Consider the following 20,504-nt stretch of genomic DNA (forward strand, 5'->3'; position numbering starts at 1 on the left):
AGGGGGCCAACACGCTGCCTTGAGGTACTCCGGCTTCTATAGATTTAATTGTTGATAATTCGTTATTGATTTTGATTTGGAACGTTCGTTTATCAAGAAATGAGAATAATATAGCTGTTAAATATGATGGTAGTTTTAGGTGTAGTAGTTTGTATTTAAGGCCTTCTAACCAAACTTTATCGAACGCTTGGGCGAAGTCTAGGAAAGCTACCGCTGTGTATTGCTTTGCTTCAAATCCCTTTTCAATAGCTTCACTAAGTCTTAGTAGTTGATGACACGTTGAATGGTTATTTTTGAATCCAAACTGAAATGACGGAATAGTCCTTTCTATCACTAATTCTGTTTTTAGTCGGCTTTGGATGATCTTTTCTAAAATCTTTGATAAAACTGTTAGTAAACTAATAGGACGATAACCGTCCATACAACTGTGATTTTTTCCAGGCTTCGGAAAGACTACGATTTGGGCATGTTTCCATTTATCTGGAAAATACCCAATTCTCAGACATCCATTAAATAGAGTTGTTAAAAAAACTAACATTTTATTGCTGAGTTGTTTTAAAATTTCGTTAGTGATCAAATCGTATAACCTAAGAGTGTCAAAAAAGATGCTAATTTAAAAATTCCTGGAAGCCGTGTTTACTGAAATTAAGGAATGAGACTTATTCTAAATTAAAGCTCAAAGCTTTCTCTTTAAAATGATGTATAATAATTGTTGGGTTGGGTTGGAAAAATATTAGAAAAAAAATGTTGAAATAAAACTTACATTTTCGTATAACCTAAGGTGTCAAAAAAGATGCTAATTTAAAAATTCCTGGAAACCGTGTTTATTGAAATTAAGGAATGAGACTTATTCTAAATTAAAGCTCAAAGATTTCTCTTTAAAATGATGTATAATAATTGTTGGGTTTGATTGGAAAAATATTGACAAAAAGAATGTTGAAACAAAACTTACATTTTCGTATAACCTAAGAGTGTCAAAAAAGATGGTAATTTAAGAATTCCTGGAAGCCGTATTTATTGAAATTAAGGAATGAGACTTATTCTAAATTAAAACTCAAAGCTTTCTATTTTAAAATGATGTATAATAATTGTTGGGTTGGATTGGAAAAATATTAAGAAAAAAAAAGTTGAAATAAAACTTACATTTTCGTATAACCTAAATTCCTGGAAACCGTATTTATTGAAATTAAGGAATGAGACTTATTTTAAACTAAAGCTGAATGCTTTCTTTTTATAATGATCTGTAATAATCACACCTAATAACCATTTATCAAAGAGATAAATTTTTGACTTTTTGAACAACAAAATTCAACACCACTTTTTACTAAACTTCTAACCTCACATCTGAATGAATAAGTTTAAATATACCTAAAAACCCTACAGTGCGGATTGCGTCATTTTTTATACAGATTCTTTCTTGTATAGTAGAAAGTACCGACAGCTCTAAATGGGCCGAATAGATTACTACAGTTTAAAATGAGTGTTTAAAACTACTGGTACTTTAAAGTACCGTCGGGACACAAAGGGTTAAAAATAAAAGCAGGTTTTAAGCGAGAAATATTTATTGTTTGGTTTCTATTAAATCGTGAAATGATGAAATTGTTTGAAAATTTTCTAATCACTTTGAATCGTCCTGCGTACTTTGGTGATAAATTTGCTCTTTTGTTTTCAACTCGAAGGAACACATAATCGGACAAAAATAATTCTTTATGTACAAATGGTTTCGGAGAACAATGATGAATAGTTGTCGTAGGTCGTAGATTTGAAAAAGTTTCGCGTAAAGAAATTAATAATGGAAAAGTATCAATGGCATTCTACGTTTTTGTAAGAAATTCACCTGGAAGATGCAGAGGTTGACCATAAACCAGTTCTGCAGATGAACAGCCAAGATCTTCTTTTAGGGAGGAACGGAGGCCTAAAAGAACTAGTGGAAGTTCGTGTTTCCAACGATTTGTATTACCTCTTGCAATAAGAGCAGTTTTTAAAGATCTGTGAAATCTCTCCAGAATACCTTTGCTTTGGGGATGATAAGTAGATGTATGAATTTGGTTTGAACCGAAAAATTTATTGAATTCATTGAAGAGTTTCGATTCAAATTAAGTGCCTTGATCATGCGTAATAGTATGAAGGATACCAAATCTTGAAAAATAATGAGTGAAAAGAACATTAGCAATCGTGGGTGTCGTTATATTGGAAAGAGGAAAAGCTTCAGTCCATCTTGTAAAGCGCTCAATAACAGTAAGAATAAATGTATGTACTTTCGTCAGATGGAGCAAGCCTAACGAGATCTATATGAATATGTTCGAAACGGCCTCTTGGAATATTAAATTCTCCTATAGGCGTTCTAGTATGTTTATTTACTTTAGAAAGTTGACAATTAATGCTAGATTTTGTCCAATGATATAAATGGGTATTCATTCTTGGCCAGAAAAATCTTGTTTTGATTAAATTTTGTGTAACGCGTACTGCCGGATGTGAAATGTTGTAAAAATTCGAAAAGATTGTTTTACGAAATTTGACGGGAACATAAATGCGTGATGGGGAAGAAGAAATTTCGCACCAAAGTTTTAAATTGGAGGAAGAAATTTGTTCTTTTGCTAAAATAAATTTTGCTTTGTTAAGAAGTTGTTTTTGTAAAAGATGTTTAAGCTCAGAATCGCCGTCTTGAGCTGTTTTTAAAGTTTCAAAATCAGGATAAGGTGAGTTAATGACATCAATATCTAAACGTGATAGAGTATCAGCTACTATGTTAGTTTCTCCCTTAATGTATCTAATATCCGATGTAAATTGTGAAATATAATTTAAATAACGAGATTGTCTGGGAGATTTTTCTGTTTTGGATGAAAAAGAATGAATAATAGGTTTATGATCAGTAAATATGGTGAAATTATAACCTTCAAGCAAATGTCTAAAATATTTTATTGATTCGTAAATGGCAAATAATTCACGATCAAAAGTTGAATATCTAGTTTGTGAAGGTGAAAGTTTTTTTGAAAAATATACAATTGGTTGTGATAAATTATTTGCAGATTGCTCTAAAACAGCACTTATAGAAGTAGAAGAAGCATCTGCTGTTAGTGTTAATTGAGCATCTTTACAAAGATGAGCAAGACTAGTTGCATTTATAAGGGACGTTTTAGCAGAAGAAAAAGAATCTTGGCACTCAATAGAAAAGGAAAGTAATTCTTTTTGTTTAAGAACACGAGTAGAATTTGCTAGCGCATGTAATGGTTGTAACAATTGAGAAAAATTTGGTATAAATCTATGATAAAAATTTATCATCCCCAAAAAACGTTCAAGTTGTTTCAGCGTTGTTGGAATAGGAAAATCATTAATGATCTTAACACGTTGCTCAGAAGGAAGAATACCTTCTGGAGTTATAAGATGGCCTAAAAAATCGAGAGAATTGATACCAAAAATACATTTTGAAGGTTTGACGTTAATGCCATAATAGCATTAAGCTTTTAATAATAGAACTAACTACAACATTACTAACACCTACCTCCGGATCACATTTTAATATCTTTAGATGTTGTTAGCCTTTTTACCGTCATTCCGTTGGATTTGGTTAACAGAATTGTGGACGAAAAATGGCATTTGATTGCTGATCATTGTTCATGGGACAAAGACACCTTTTTGCTTGGATTGAAACTTATTTTTGATACTTCAATTTTCACCTTTGACAATGTAATTTGCCATCAAATAGAGGGCTAAAATATCACCGGTTCTAGCTCTGATGGTGATGGATTTCGCGTTGGATGAGATTTTAGTTAATAACAACTCGGGTTTTCGCATCAGTTTTATCAAAAAGTATGTTATTTGATCATTGGAATACATAAAGATGATATGGATTCAACGTTGAATTTGTTTAACGGTTTTCATCCAAGCATTCAGTTCACAATTGAGATCGAAAAAGACAACTGCATTTCTTTCCTTGATACAAAAATGATAAGAAATGAAAACGTCATTCAATTTAACAGGTACGTCAAGCCAACATACTCGGGACGCTATTTGAATTATTTTTCTAGTCACAGTTTAAAACATAAAGTTTCCACCATTCTCGGCATGAAGCATAGAGTTTCGAATATTTGTGATGATCAGTTTTTACAAGAAAATCTTAACTTCCTTAGGACAAATTTTGTGAATAATGGTTATCCTCTTAAATTGGTCAACAGACTTTTGTTTTCAACGTATTCACATAATAATATCAACCAGATCAGTTTAACTAATCCAGATTTAATTAATACAGAACGCTTCACGTACAGAAAGCTTCCATACATAGGAAGGTTATGTGACCAGTTAAAGAAAACGTTGAAATGTATTGATAACATAAAGATCATTGATTGTTATGGTAACAAATTATTAGGAAACAATTTTACTAAACTTAAGGATAAGACTGATGATAATTTTGGATTCAACTTGATTTATTGTGTTTCATGCAAGGGTTGTGATGGAAAGTACGTTGGTCAGACCAGTCAGTGGCTGAAATGTAGAATCTCAAAACATGCAAGTGACTGTAGACTAAAAAAGTCCAGTAATGCTTTATCCCAACACGTTTTGGAGTGCAGACATGAGTTTGATTTTAAGGATGTAAAAATCTTGATTTCAGAAAGCAATTATCATAATAGGCTATTTTTGGAGATGGTACACATCAATTATACACAGAATTCTGTAAATTTTAAAACAGATACTCAGAACCTTAGCAACATTTATGCTTATTTGTTTGCCTTAGATAGGTTTAACCATAATAATTCACGCAACTTACAAGGTTCCAATGCTAATAACACCTTAAATTTCTCCAATGATATGCTATTTTAGTCCTTTAATTGGTTTTATATTGATTTTTTTGAGTTAATTTTATTATTGTTAAGAAATTTAGAGATTCTTTATAAATTAAATTTATTTTTGTTTAACGCTCATATGTTTGATGAATTTTCTCTGTACACTGTACATCTTAAAATTTTTGGGAATCGTGTTCTCACTCCAAAAACGGGTTTTCCCTTTTTACATTTGACAGTCGTGCATTTTGCGTCTATTTGTTCCACGTTTTATTAATAACTTTTTGATGTTTAATTTTTCAATTTTAATGTGTTTTTTGAATTTTAAATGTATAGGACAATACATTCAGAAACTCTGTGATGAAATCCCAGCAGAACTAACACAAACTAAAAACTAATACATTTTTTGTTTGTTGTTAAATAATAAACTAATTGTTTGGAGGAATATGGAAGACGGAAAAGTTCCCTAGAGAATGGAAATCCGGCATTATTAGTCCTGTATTCAAAAAGAGGTATAAGCTGATTTAATCGAACTATAGAATAAGGTTATTCCTCTAACCGTGCTTGCGGTTATGTACAAATTGTTCATGCAGATAATCCATATGCGGCTAACTCCAGTGGCAGAAACGATCATAGGAGATTACTACGCTGGTTTTAGCAGGGACTAATATCAATGAATTAAACATTCACCAATATATACATCAATTCCACAATGGCTTATGATAAAGTAAAACAATACGAAATTTTGAAAATACTAGAAGAGTTCCAATTATTACTAAAGACACGAAAACTGAAGAGATGCAGTGGGAGAAATCAAATATCAATGTAAAATAGGCAACCAGGAGTTTGAAATGTAACGCGAACTGAAGCTGAATCCGCTATTATTTAATCTCGTCCTGGAAAGGGTAATACGACGGAATTACGACGGGTATATAGACGGAATTACACTGAACCCTGGAGGTACGATATACAGTTATCAACTTCAAGTACTGGAGTATGCGGATGATGTAGCACTGGTAAGAGGAAGCTCTAGAACAATAAAATAATGATGGAAAACACTTGGGTTTACAAATCAAGCAAATATAAAGTAACAGGACGTAGATTACCTGAAGAGCGAGAAGTACATATCCAGATTGGACGTAACAACTTTGAATGGTGAATGAGTTTAATATCTAGGCTCTATCATAATTCAAAATAACAATATCGATAGTAAAATAAAGGCTCGAATACTAGCAGCAAATAGAGCTGCTTTCACGCTAGGGAAACTAGTACGGGCCAAACTTTTAATAAGAGGCTGTAAAGAAAGGTTATACAAGACGCTCGTACGCTCTGTAAGCAAGTAAACTATGGATCTGAAACATGGACACTAAATAATCTTCACCAAGAGTTGTTAAACAATTTTGAAAGAAAGATCTTACGAAGAATATATGGGCTAAAATATAATACAAACCTGGGAGGATGGAGAGAAGTCATAAACTACGAGATAAGAGACTGCGGAAGCACTGCAACTATCAACGGGGATTAGAACCCAGAGATTGTGGTTGTTGCGACACGCAAGAAGTTTAAAGTTGAGGTATTTGAACATCAACATGGTTTTTCACTCAAAGTTTAAAAACTGTGGATGCAAATGATATTAATAAAAAATGTTCACAATAATAGAACAAAAGTATAATCTATACTACCATTTCTTTTCAACTGTTTTGCTTTTGTAGTTATAAACCATAGAATCCTCTAAATTGAAATCTTTTTATTAATATCAATATCTCGAAAGTCGTAGGAGAAAATGTTATATGATGAAAATTGTTTGTAATAAACCAACAAACCATTATCTGCAAGCGATTATAACCCAACTATGACTATGATTTAAATTCATAAACAAATGAAATTTGAGGCAGTGAACAACTCTTCCAGCTATTTAACATAATACATAAATTCACTAACAACATGTCAAATGTAAGAGTCAGAGAAGAACTAATCGAAGATATCAGGTAACATCCGACAACGGACAAAGTAGTCGAGGAAGTAACTTTAAACTTAGGATATAAAATGGGCCAACAGAAAATCTGTATAATTTGCTACACTGGCGCTGATGACACTGTGATAATTGTCAAAGAAGAGTAAGACCTGCAAAGAGCTTTGAGCATGGCTGTTTCTCCTTCAAAAACAAAAGGCATGGTGGCAGCAAGGGAGCCAACAGGATGTAAGCTGGGTGTCAACAATGCCACTATCAAATAAGTCATGAAGTTTTTCTATATAGGTGTACACAAATTACAATAAAATATCATCAGGCTAAAATACCAAAATAAAATTAAAGCAGAAACAGAATCTTATTGGTACAAATACAAAACCGAAAACTTGGAAGCAAATGGAAGATTTTAAAGATATTGTAATTAGTCCGTCAGTAAAACATGTGGGGTGATAAGTTACAGAGTTAACAAAAAGCACACACCATGGTGAAAGTTACTATGAAAAAAGAACCTGGATACGTCCAATAGTGAAGACTACGAAAAGTATAAACAAAACAGAACAGAGGTAAAAGGGACTGTCCAGGAAGCTACAAAAGAGATGTAGAGGAATTTTGGACACAGAATGGATACACATGGCAAACAATTCTTGAAACTTTTGTACTGGACTCTGAGAATCTTAAGGAAAGGTAAGAACTCAAACCAGAGATACATCAAAGACGAAAACTGAACGATACTTATGTCAGAAGAGGAGGTAAAACAAAGATGCTTCGAATACTGCAATGAATTATTGGAGGAAGAGATTCACTATGAGAAGCCATTAGAAACTTAGATTGGGTTAATAGAAAATAAAATACTGCCAGATATAGAAGTGGATGAAATAGAGAGAATGTTGGATAAAATTAAAAAAGGGGAAAGTACCTGGAGCAGGCAATATGAAACCTAATATGATAAAATGCATAGGAATATAACATGGAAAGGTAAACAGAAACCTGAGGATTAGAATCTCGGTATTATAATCCCAATTAAAACAGGAGATATTACTGACTGTAATAATTACAGAGGTATTACTCTCTTACTTCGCCGTAGTTCGAAAGCTGTTTGAAATAATAATCAACAGTATGTAGAAGAGACCAGAAAGGATTGACTACAGAAGTACTTCAATTAAAAGCAATAATAGTTAAAGATCTGTTATACGCTGGTGATCGCTGATGATCAAATAACAAAGCCGAGCTGAAAAGAATGATAGGAACTCAGAGCAGGCATCTCAAGAAACACGGCACGTGAATTAATTTTAACAAATTTGAAATAATTGCAGTAACGAAAACAAGAGAGTCCATGCAGATTATCACAGAAAGAATGATATACGATATATGATTGGATAATAATGAAAATCTGGAAGTAGATATATACAATGAGATACTTGTTACATCTAAATTATTTAATGCATGGAAAGGACTGTTCCTAAAGAAAAGAGAGGCAAGCAAAAGTACTAAATTACACCCATACCTCGCTATCAGTGTTGTTAAATACCCGGGTATTTATTTTCAAGGGAAAATTCCCTGGATATATACCCGGGGGTATTTACCCAAGATGGGTATTTAGAGGTATTTATAAAATTTGATTTAAATTGAGTTAGTGGCAGTTTTGCAAGTACTTCAAGAATGCAGAGTCCATTATCGATACACCAAACTTATTTATAACACTTACAAGAATGCTACAATGACGGTAAAATTGCATGAAAGTACTGATCGAATACCTATTGGGCGTGGGGTAAGGCAATGCGATATAATGTTGAACCCAAATTGTTCATCACGGTCCTGGAGAGTGCATTTAAACAACTGGATTGGACCCAAAAAGGTATAAACATTGATAACAATACCTAAATTGCGCTACGCGGACGATATAGTCCTTATTTCGGATAGCCTTGGAGAGATGAAACTGATGCTGAACGTATAGAGGAGACGTGTGCAAGTGTCGGGCTAAATATCAACAAAATTTAGGACAAATCTTGTTCCAAGCTCTAACATCAATATTGGTGATAATGAATACTTTTATCTTGAATACTTTCGATGGTATGTCATTAATCCCTGATGCCTTTCCATGTTTTGACGCAGTGATTGCGTTTTGAACCTCACTGATTGATATACGTTCCATGGCCTAACCTTTCTTTGGTGTGACGGACTGCTGTCTATTTCCAAATCAGTTTCTATGCTTAATAGGTTTTGGAAATAATTATTCCAAATGTCATTCATTTCACTATTACATATTATCTTTCCTGTTCCATCTCAGCATAGAGCTGTGTGTGATTTGTGCCTTTGTCTTAACTGTCTAACAAATTTATACACATTCCTGGTGTTATTAGCTTTAAAGTGTACATATATTTCGGGAAAGTTTATATTTTCACTACCGACCATTCTCGTTTACGTAATATTCTTCGAAAATATTTAACGATTTCTTTAATGTTTCAAAAACAACTTTGAATGTCCTGAATTGAGTATAAGCCTAATAAAGAGTGTCTCAAAATTAACGCAACATTTGAATTAAATAGAAAACACAGTTTTTAGTCTTTTGATTGTAATTTTTTTATTGATTCATAAAGCACATAGGATAGGGTTATTTATAAAATAACACATCGGGCAAATGGCCTCCATGGCTTTGCATACACATACGCACTCGTTTCTCGAAATTTTCCATGACCATTCTGCATAAATGTGGCTGAATTTCGTTGATGCAACGTTGAATCTCCTCCTTTAATGCACGCGTGGTTGTGGGCTTGTTGACGTAGACCTGTGATTTTAAATAACCCCATAAAAAGAAATCTAATGGTGTTAAATCACACGATCTAGGGGGCTAATTTTGATCACCGAAACGAGAGAGTACGCGACCTGGAAATATCTCATGCAGTAATTGAAGTATTTCACGGGCTGTATGACATGTGGCACCGTCTTGTTGAAACCATATAAATATTGGCCACATCAATATCATTCAATTTCGGCAAAAAGAACTGTGTTAACATATCGCGATATCGAGCACCAGTAACAGTCACTGCTTGAACAGCCTCATTTTCAAAAAAGTATGGTCCAATTACGCCTCCAGTCCAAAATCCACACCAAACAGTGACACATTGTGGATGCATTTGTTTTTCGACAATCACATGTGGGTTTTCAGAACCCCAAAAGGGCAGTTTTGGCGATTAACAAACCCATCAAGGTGAAAATGTGCTTCGTCGCTTAGGATGATTTTGCTCGAAAAATTAGCATTCATTTGTTGATGCTCAATAATCCATTCAACAAACTCTCTACGCTGTTCATGGTCATTGGGCTTCAGTTGTTGTGTTAATTGAATTTTGTAAGCATGTAGGCACAGATCTTTAGTGAGTATACGCTGTAGAGAGCTTCTTGAAATTTGCAATTCTTGTCCACGACGCCGAATTGAGGTTCCTGGATTGTCGCCGACACTCGCACGCACTGCTTCGATATTGACATTTGAACGGCTTGTTTTTGGACGACCAGTGTGTTTGGTGTCTCCAACGGATCCTGTCTCCCGAAATTTTTCAATTAATCTCTTCACAGATGACGAAGTTAAAACAGTATTCCGACCATATTTTGTACGAAATTTTCGAACTGCGGCCGCCAAGCAGTCATTATTTTTGAAATATTGTTCACTAATGAAGACACGTTGTTCTATTGTGTAAGGCTCCATTTTTACTAACCCTAAACTGTCAACTGTCGATTTATTTTTTTTTTAGGGTTGTCAACACTTTACTGCATGAATGGCGGCAAATTGAAATCTTGCGTTAATTTTGGGACACCTTTATATATAAAAACCATATAAAAACTTCTAACTTGCGTTTATTAATTTAAAGTCGTACTAGTTTCGGGTTACCCCATCATCAGCGACAAAGTCAATGAAGCTATAAAAGGTGCAGACTGGAAATCAGGAGAAAGTTTCAGGCTAGACTGTTTTCAGTCTCGCCTCATCTCATCCCACCAACACATCTTTAATACGATCTTAAAGATTTATTCGAATTTCTTATTTTTAACATTCCACATTTTTAACGTCGCCATTTGTACTTTCAACTTTATCTTCATTTTGTTTATCCATCAGATAGCAAAATGCTTTACTTTCTCCTGATTTCCAGTCTGCACCTTTTATAGCTTCATTGACTTTGTCGCTGATGATGGGGTAACCCGAAACTAGTACGACTTTAAATTAATAAACGCAAGTTAGAAGTTTTTATATGGTTTTTATTTGATCATTATTCTTGCAACATGGATAACTCTTTCACCTTTATATATGACTAAATTCAGTTTTTGTGCTTCATTAATTCTTGTTGTATGATTCTTCTCTAGTCATATTGCACTTCCATCAAATCCAAGATTCCAAGATCCATCAGATTGTTGATTTCCAATTGAAAATTAAGTAGCACGTTGAAGATCTTATTATTCTTCTTCTTTTATTCAGGTTGTAACCTGTTTTTCACGCATTATTCATGGTGTTTCATTAGAGCTGGAAATCCAACTTTCTGGTCTCCCGGGATCTCTTTCTAGCTAACCTTTGGTCTCGTGCTGTCTTAATCAACCAGGTTTCTTCCAATCTTTGGAAGTATTCATTAATTTTTTTTATTTTTCCCCTAGCAAAACTCATGACATATCCGAATCCACAAAATTCTCTTACAATTTTGCTCCTAACTTTATCTGTTCTTGTTTTTTCCATTATTGTTCTTAAAGTACTCATCTCAGTTAGTTCGCATCGCAGCCATATATCTTGGCCATGAGGTTCGTATATCGAGAGATAATAGTCAAACAAGCGAACTAAACATGAGGATGATACTCGCATGGGCAGCCTACAGGAAACTTAGAGACATCTTCATGAGCGATATTCCTGTATATTTGAAAAGAAAGGCTTTCAATCAATGCGTGGTTCCTCCTTTGGTTATGACATTACCAGGAGGCTCAAAGTAACGCAAAGAAAGATGGAGAGGTCGATGCTGGGTGTAACCCTGAGGGACCACATACGAAATGAAGACCTACAAAGAAGAACTGGCGTAAATGATGCGGTCAACATTTTGGCAAAGCTCAAGTGGAACTGGGCGGATCATCGTCGCAAGAATAAAGAATGAGCAGTGGTTACCTAATTATAATACGTCTTCGATCGTTGACAATCGTCTTCAACGAGCCCATTTCATCATGTTCCTCTACATTTTTGTACGAATCTGTTATATTTTTATTTGTATCACTTTTATATGTACTGTTTGGGTATTTACTCTGGGCCGGGGTAAATACCCAGATAAATACCCATTTTATAAATACCTACCAGCCGGGTATTTACCCAGCGCCCATCACTGCTCGCTACACGGTCGCTCTTTATACGGCATTTCGCTATAGCGGCCCTCTTCAATTAAGGCACGTTTTCGATTTACGGCCTAAAATGTTTCGCTATAACGGCAAAAAAAAACTTTTTTTCGATGTATTAGAATAATTGATTCCTTATAAGGCTTTTCACTTTGCGGCCAAGTTTCGTGGAACGTATCTAGGCCGTAAAGCGAGGTATGGGTGTATAAATTTATGAGATTGTTTTTGTACCCATCAAAACTTACTGCTTTGGAAATAAAGATATTAAGAAGAATAGAAGATGTAACAAGGATGGATAGAATGAGGAACTACGACTTAAGACCAAGACTTAACAAGAAACCAATAATAACAAAAATAGAAAAGAGCCGACTTAGTTAGATGGTAAGAATAAGCGAGAACAACCTGGTCAAACAGATATGGGAAGCAGGGTAGGATGGAAGGAGGGGAAGAGGCAGACAGATTGAAAAAAGAGAAAATACATGGACGATCGCCAAATATACGACGGTAGACAGAGAAAACTAGAAACGATACTGCAGAAACCACACTCAACTTGTACGGTTTTTTATGTAATAACAACATTTGCAAAAGTTCTTTGATAGATAATGTTCATTGATGAATATTTAATTTAAAGAAGCCAAACATTCAGATGAAGTATCACTTTCAGTTCCGCAATTTTATATCTGATTATTTATTATGATTATAAAGGCTTGTGCAACATTTAATTAATTTATCTTCATTTCAAACGACAGTTGTGTTCAAAAAAAGTTCCTCTTCCGGTAAAGATATTTTACTAAAATTTTATATTCGATTTGTGTTCAGGTTAAGTACTACTTACTGTTAATGGATTTAGCCCAAAAGCTTTAGCTAAAATTTCGTCACTGTAGGTAATTGCGTTTTTGAATTATTGTATTTACACATACACCTAGAAATAGCATTAAAAATGAATATATCCACTAAACTCTCGAGGTAGAGCTTTTGCAGGATTACACTACATACTCTCTTTTTATCCATTTCGTATACGAGAGAGTAAAAATATTAAATTGGATTTATCCCAGACATTTTATTTCGTACAATTACCACTTAAGGGTTCTCTTCATTCAAGTTTTTGTGAAATGAATAGGTAGCTTTTAAAACCGGAGGGATGTAAAATTCGAAGCGTAAACCGTCGTCGGCCAAAGAACTCGATAAAAAGGGGAGAGTTTATGTCTGGGATAAAGACCCTAAAAACGACAAAAACGACGAACGTCGAAATGCGACCGATAAACTTTTAGGCGACCTCTTTCACTTTTTTTTGGTCTCATTATTTTAATTTTTACGTAATGAGCAACATAAAGGGTATTAATTAATACGTACCGGTACTCCACCTACTCCTATGACGTAAAGCAGTTGGGTCATGAAGAGGGCTGCCAACAAGTTCATTAGGGCCGTACCGGAAAGGTTTCGAAGGTCCGAAAATAGACTGCGAACAAACGTATCAATCAGTTAGTGACAGCTATAAATCTCGTTTTCGTGATAAATGGTGAAATTTTGTAATTTATGATGTTAATTAAATCAATACATAATGAATCAAATTATGAAAAATCGATTTAACTTGAAACAAAAAAATTTCAATTAAAAATTGTGCCTTTAAAATTTATAATACAATGAAACCTCGATATAATGGATTAATACGGGCACTTAATAATAATTTATTTCAATCAGTTAGCACAGTACATAGCATTGGTCATCATCGTAAATACAAAAAGAAAATAAAACAAATCGTAACAATAGTTAATATAAATACGTCAGGCTTCCATATATGCAGTGAAATTTTCCTATTTAATTACTGTATTAATGGAGCTTGACAGATTATTGTATAATTTAACAAAACAATAGAATGGCGACTTCTCGAACAATGCAATAATTTATTATTTTTCGTGTTATACTCATGGCCAGGAAGCAAAAACTGGTGAAGATGGCTGCGCAAAAAGGACTACGGCTTTAAAAATATTACAAATAGTTAAATTTTCCCTGTACGAAAATAGGGACGATAATACTCTATTGGTTGGAGACCATGTATGTACCGAATGATTCTTTTCTGAGCAATAAACATCGTCATCAACCCAGATGCTCTGCCCTAAATGAATGTGTTGTATGTCAAAACTGAGTGCGCAAGGACGTAATATGTACTCAAGATACCACCAACGTTCAAGCTTTCTAACATTAGAATTGCAAAACATGCAGAATTCAATTTTTTTTCGAAACGTAGTCAATATGACCATTAAAGGCCAGATTATTCAATTGTTATACCCAAAAACTTGGCAGAGGTTTCTAATTTAATGTTTTCTAAATAATAAATAAATTTGAATCAAAATCTCTTTTGAAAATCAATTTAAAAAAATCTAGCATACTTACACTTGGAATCTCACCTAAAGAAAGACAATTAATTGCGAAGAATAAGTCATGTATGCTTGGTATTTGTTTTAATAAACGTCAAACTTTCGTACCTCCATGAAAAAGCCTCGTGGTAAATACAATAAGGTTAGTGCTGCTGATAGAAGAAAAATAATGAAAGCTTACGAAGATGGTAAAAACTGGAGGCAAACTGCTCAAGACTGGGTGTCAACGTTCGCACTGCGTACGAATGGTTAAAAAATGATCAAGAAGATCCGAAACCTAAAGAAGGTTCCAAGTCTAAAAAAACTCTTGCAATTGACGAAGCGTTAGTAAGGTGGATCGAAGAAGATAGGACGTTAACGCTTAAAGATCTATCTAATCGCGTGCATAATGAATTTGAACTTCGTGTTTCAATGAATACGATAAAGAACAATGTGTTTCAATAAGCGAAAATAATTTACCGTCCGGCCAGTCAATTATTTTTGCTTAAAAAAATTCGTCCACATGTTGCAAACATCAATACGTACGAAAATAAAGTCAAACGAAGGGAGTATGTTGAAAAACTTTTAGAAAGCCGGGGTAACGGTAGAGACCTCATTTGGATTGATGAGTGCAACTTTAATTTATATTGCCGTCGAAATGAGGGTAGATCAAAAATTGGCCATAGAGCTCATGTGGTTGTTCCGGCAAGTAAAGGAAATAATTTGCATTGCATTGGCGCGATGTGTTCCACACAAATTGTATCTTTTGAGCATAAAAGAGGTTCGTATAAAGGTGCAGAATGCAAAGTATGGTTTAGAGGTTTAATTGCAACATGTAGAAATTTAGGATTTTTGCAACCGAGTTTTATTATCGACAACGCACCTGTGCACTCAAACTTGGAAAGTGTTTTGCAACCCCAAGAGGATGTTCAAATAATACGTTTAGCACCGTATCCATATTTATTAAACCCTATTGAACTCCTATGGAGCTCCTTTAAATCTAAAGTGAAGAGACAGATACAAGTTAGAATGCCAAACGTACTGAACTATGTGCATTTAAATAATAATCAAGGACTCACTATTGCCGAACGTAAAATGCGGATTTTAGAAGAAATCGCAGATGAAGTAATTAGGGATACTCCCCAGCAACATCTTTTGGGGTATACAAATCATGTGGAGCGTTATTATGCTGCTGTGCTAAGGGAGCAAGATTTAAACGAGATCTAAACGAAATATAAGTTTTAAGATGTAATTTATATATAGTTATCATTTAATTGTTTAATTTAATTATATTGTTGTAATTATTTAAATACTCGTTATTAAAATTCCATTGAATAAACATGTTTATATAGGTCTTTATTTACAGCCTAGTAAAATTCTTTGGAAATTGATCTTCATAAACATAAAATTCATTCTCACGAATGTAAAATTCGTTTTCATAATGTTGACTTTGAAATTCGTAAAGGAAAAATTTAGTTTCGTAAAATTGGTTTTCATTAGTACGAAATTGATTTTTCGTTAGTACGAAAATGATTTTCAGTTGTGTGAAATCCAATTTCGTAAATTTGAAATTGATTTTCATAAGTGCGAATTCGATCTGGATATGTTATAGTTCAAAAATATTAGAAAAGACTATTTATAGATATAAGCAAATAGTTGCCAATATTAATGAGCGATCCCTTCTTATGGACTGCAATGACTTTGTTATTTTTGAGACTTCTTCTTCTTCTCCTGATCCTTATGCCCGATGGCGTCGGATATATCTTTTTCTATTCCTCCATTCACTTCTTCCACTCGTTCCGGTTCCTGGATAATTCCTTTATATCTGCTTGAGTCTTCCCTGTAGCGGGGCCGTGGTAGGTTTGTATATTAGGCAACTAAATGTGCAATATGATGTATAATACAAGCTGTAACTTGTAAGAGTAAACAATAAAGAAGTGTCGTTCAAGGGAACAACACATGGTGTCAGGTCTAAGCGCAAACAAAAGGTGACCGTTTTAAAGGAAAAAAATGAAATTAAAACTGCCATGGAAGAGAAAAAAAACGAACGCAAGAGAGATAATTTCAAAAAATAAAAAGGGTGCCGTAGAACGAAACGGACGAGGTCGGATTAAATTCGTGGACGATGGCGTCAAACGGGAAAAAAGTACGTCGTGAAAAAGAAGCAGACATTGATCAGTTAATAGAGCAGTTAAATAGCATGCAAAAGTTAGTGAAAAATCTACAAGAAATGAACCGGAAATACTAGTGACCGGGCAACAGACAATACCAGCACCGGAAAAGTTCTCATTTGCGAAAGAAGATTGGGAAACGTGGGGTAAGCAAGGGGTAAGCGAAAAATCGCAAATAAACTCATTATGTCTTCATATGGGACCGGAAATAACAAAATTCGATATGCGACGACGAACGCGAGTGTCCACCGATGCATCATCGTACGGGGTGGGTGCTGTTCTCAAACAACAACACGAAAAAGACAAGTGGAAACCAGTGTATTTTTGTTCAAAGACATTAAACGAAACGCAAAGTAGTTACGCGCAGATTGAAAAAGAACTGTAAAGAACTGAATTACGTGGGCGTGTGAAAGACTCGAACAGTTCTTGTTAGATAAACGATTTTTAATATAATTTTTATACTCGCGACTAAACAACTAAACAAACTATTTAATAAATTGCAAAGATTCCGCAGGCGTTTGGCTAAATTTAACTATATCATGTATACGACGGGAAAAGACTTAATAGTGCCGGATGCCTTATCTCGAGCTTCGTTGTGCACCAAATCCGATAAAGACATTTTACTTGAAGACGCAGATATTTATGTAAATTCTATTATCAAAGAGGTAAGCGGATTTTATTCCCGAAGAAAGGATCAAGAAGAAACAAGATTCCGACGAAGGATTACAATGTGTAAAATAATGTATCAAAAATGGATGGCCGAAAAAGAATAAAGTAAACGACTCAGCAAAAGAATACATCAATCACATACCGAGACCGTATAATAATACCCACAGAAGCGAGAAAATGGTGTCTCAATTTTCAATCTAATCCACGAAGGACGTCAAGGTATTAATAGATGTATAGCTAGAGCAAAGGACTCACAATCAGTGTGGTGGCCAGACATACGAAGAAACATAATTAGTACTATTACTGTTTAAAAATCAAAAATCGTGTAGTAGAACCGATGATTATAACACAAATACCAGAAAAACCATAGGAAGTAATTGGTGCAGATTTAGCAACCTATCAAAACAATACTTATATTGTAGTTCAAGATTATTATTCTAAATATCTCGAGATGTGCAAACTACGAAAAATCAAATGTCAGGAAGTTAATGAACACTTTCAGGACGTTATATCACACATTATGGTATACCTATTGAAAAGAGAACAGATAACAGTAGACAATTTGACAGCTACGAATTTAAAAGATTTGCAAAGACATATGGGTTCAAATGGACAAGTAGTAGTCCTGAATACCAACAAGCTAATGGTCAGGCCGAAAGTGCAGTCAAACTAGTTAAGAAAATACTTGAGACGAACGACGACATGTACAGGGTGTCCCAGACCACCCATACCAGCCAATTTATTCGGAAACGGTGAGTCCTAGAGAGTTGAAATAAAAAATTCGTCAACTAAAGCAGACACCCTCCTTCTAGATAGTGTGTTACGACCGACCAACAACATCCGGACAGATTTTGATTGTTCATTTCAACCATCCAATGGGGGTTAACTTCTGACCAGTAGTGGGCATTGTGCAGGTTTAACTGCCCATTACTTTTAAATGTCGCTTCATCTGTCCAAAGGATATTCCGATGAAAAAATTGAGTTTGGCCTAATAACCAATTACAAAATTGTAATCGGTTATTAAAATCTTGATCTCTTAATTCTTGGCAAAGATTTACATGATAAGCGTAAAATTTATTTTCTTTTAATATCCGTTGGACTGAGCTCTTGGTGATATCCAATTCCCTTGCCATATCACGGACGGATAAATGAGGGTATAACTCAACACCGGCTATTACCTCCGCTGTTCGATTGTCTTGCACGGTTCTTTTTATTCTGTGTCTGATATTGTGATTAGGACGAACTACCCCAAATCGCTTAACTCTACAAGCAAGACGACTGAAGACATGACGACTTTGCTGTGGTCGGTAAGGAAAGCGCTCGGCATACAATCTTTCGGCAGCCCGAAAATTTTGTCTGCATTCCCCCAATAACATCAACATGTCATACGCTTCTTCATTGTTGAAAGGCATGTTGATGTTTAAATAAAATTCTAATTAGTTGTTCAAGATAAATACGAAGAATTGATAACTGCTAGTTTCACAAGGTTGACGTTCTGTCAATAACAATTAAATAATTTTATTTTTTTTTTATAATTTTTAATTTATTAAGTTTTATTATTTAGTGTTTTGTAATATTCTTCTGTGGTAAAAAAAACTCCTTGTTATTTTATTCATTTTGTTAGTAAAAACAATTTCTTGTTATTAACCAGCCATTTCTAAATTACACGATTTTTCAAAACGACGAATAGCGACATCTATTTGTCAACTTAAATAACACCGGTAAAAAGTACCAACAATTAGGGTGGATTATTTCGAAAACGATTAGCAATATAAAAATTTTTTTCAAGCAAAAGAGATTTCTATTGAAGAGTTCTTTACGATGATATCGTAATTGACCCCTCTTTACATATAAAATATTAAAGTACTACTCAATTGCACCCACTTCCGGTTGTTGTTGGTCGGTCGTAACACACTATCTAGAAGGAGGGTGTCTGCTTTAGTTGACGAATTTTTTATTTCAACTCTCTAGGACTCACCGTTTCCGAATAAATCGGCTGGTACGGGTGGTCTGGGACACCCTGTACAAAGCATTGTTAATATACCGAAACACATCGTTAAAATGTGGAGCATCTCCACCTCAACTTTTGTATGGTAGATCAATGCGCGACCCACCCCCAAGAATCGAGGCCAAATTAAAACCTAAGTTACCAAATCATGCCATCATTAGACAAAAACTAAAAATAGAAAAGGAAGAACAAAAGAGGAATTACAACAAACGTCATCGAGTTCGAAAGAACACAAACCGAACCAGGCGATCGGGTATGGATAATAAATAAGAAGCGGGAAGGCATAATAAAAGAAACAGCTGACGAACCAATGTTATATGTTGTAAAAACGGAAAAAGATGATTTGAGAAGAAATAGAAGACATCTCCAAAGACTACCACAAATCAGCGAACAGATCCCGGATGGTCCGAGCGAACCTCAATATTTGGAAGAGACCGAAACCAGCGCACAGATAGATGGAGAAACACGGAGAAGCGGACGTGAAAGAAGAGTTTCATTAATGTTAAAAGACTTTGTTAAAGAAATTATAGTGTGGGCTTTAGAAAGGGGTATGTAGCGGGGCCGTGGTATGTTTGTATGTTAAGTAACTAAATGTTCAATATACATATGTATAATAGAAGCTGTAACTTGTAAGAGTAGTCAATAAAGAAGTGTCGTTCAAGGGAACAACACATACAACAACACATTTCCAACTTCTGCTATTTTTTCCTCCCAGTTCTTCCTAGGTCTTCCCCTCTTTTTCTTATCCTTGTTCTTTGCTTCAAATACCTTTTTTACTATTATGTGTTATGTTCCATTCTAATTGAATGGGCGTACCAGTTTAGTTGCTTTCTCTCTATTTTGCTAATTATACTCTCTTGATTTACTCCGAGTCTTCTTTCCTCATTCCTTATCCTATCCTACTTCGTTTTCCCCACTATTTTCCGCAAAAATTTCATTTCCATTGCTGTGATCTTTCCTTCTTGTTTATCCTGGAGTGTCCATGATTCACTGGCATATGTTAATATTTGGACTGCCACTGAGTTGTACACTTTCAATTTTATCTTTTTATCTATCGCCTCTTCCCAAAAATTGTTCTGTTTAGAGTATGATATATGTTGTTTGTTTTATTTATTTTTGCATTTAGGTCTAAATCTATCCTTCTATCTTGTGATATTATACTGCCCAAGTACTCATATGATGATACTTTTTATATCTTTT

At 34.4% G+C, this 20,504-nt stretch overlaps 1 protein-coding gene across 1 annotated transcript in view; it reads right to left on the minus strand.

The window, feature by feature from the left end:
- The window catches only part of LOC111415113 (adhesion G protein-coupled receptor E2-like), a 295,725-nt gene that overhangs the window by 76,786 nt on the left and 198,435 nt on the right, over window positions 1–20,504 (minus strand). Inside the window, exon 3 of the mRNA XM_071196332.1 lies at window positions 13,453–13,558. Coding sequence (XP_071052433.1) covers window positions 13,453–13,558 — 106 coding nt within the window. The remainder of the gene's footprint in view (window positions 1–13,452; window positions 13,559–20,504) is intronic.

Source organism: Onthophagus taurus, chromosome 6 (assembly GCF_036711975.1).
Source record: "Onthophagus taurus isolate NC chromosome 6, IU_Otau_3.0, whole genome shotgun sequence".
NCBI lineage: Eukaryota > Metazoa > Arthropoda > Insecta > Coleoptera > Scarabaeidae > Onthophagus > Onthophagus taurus.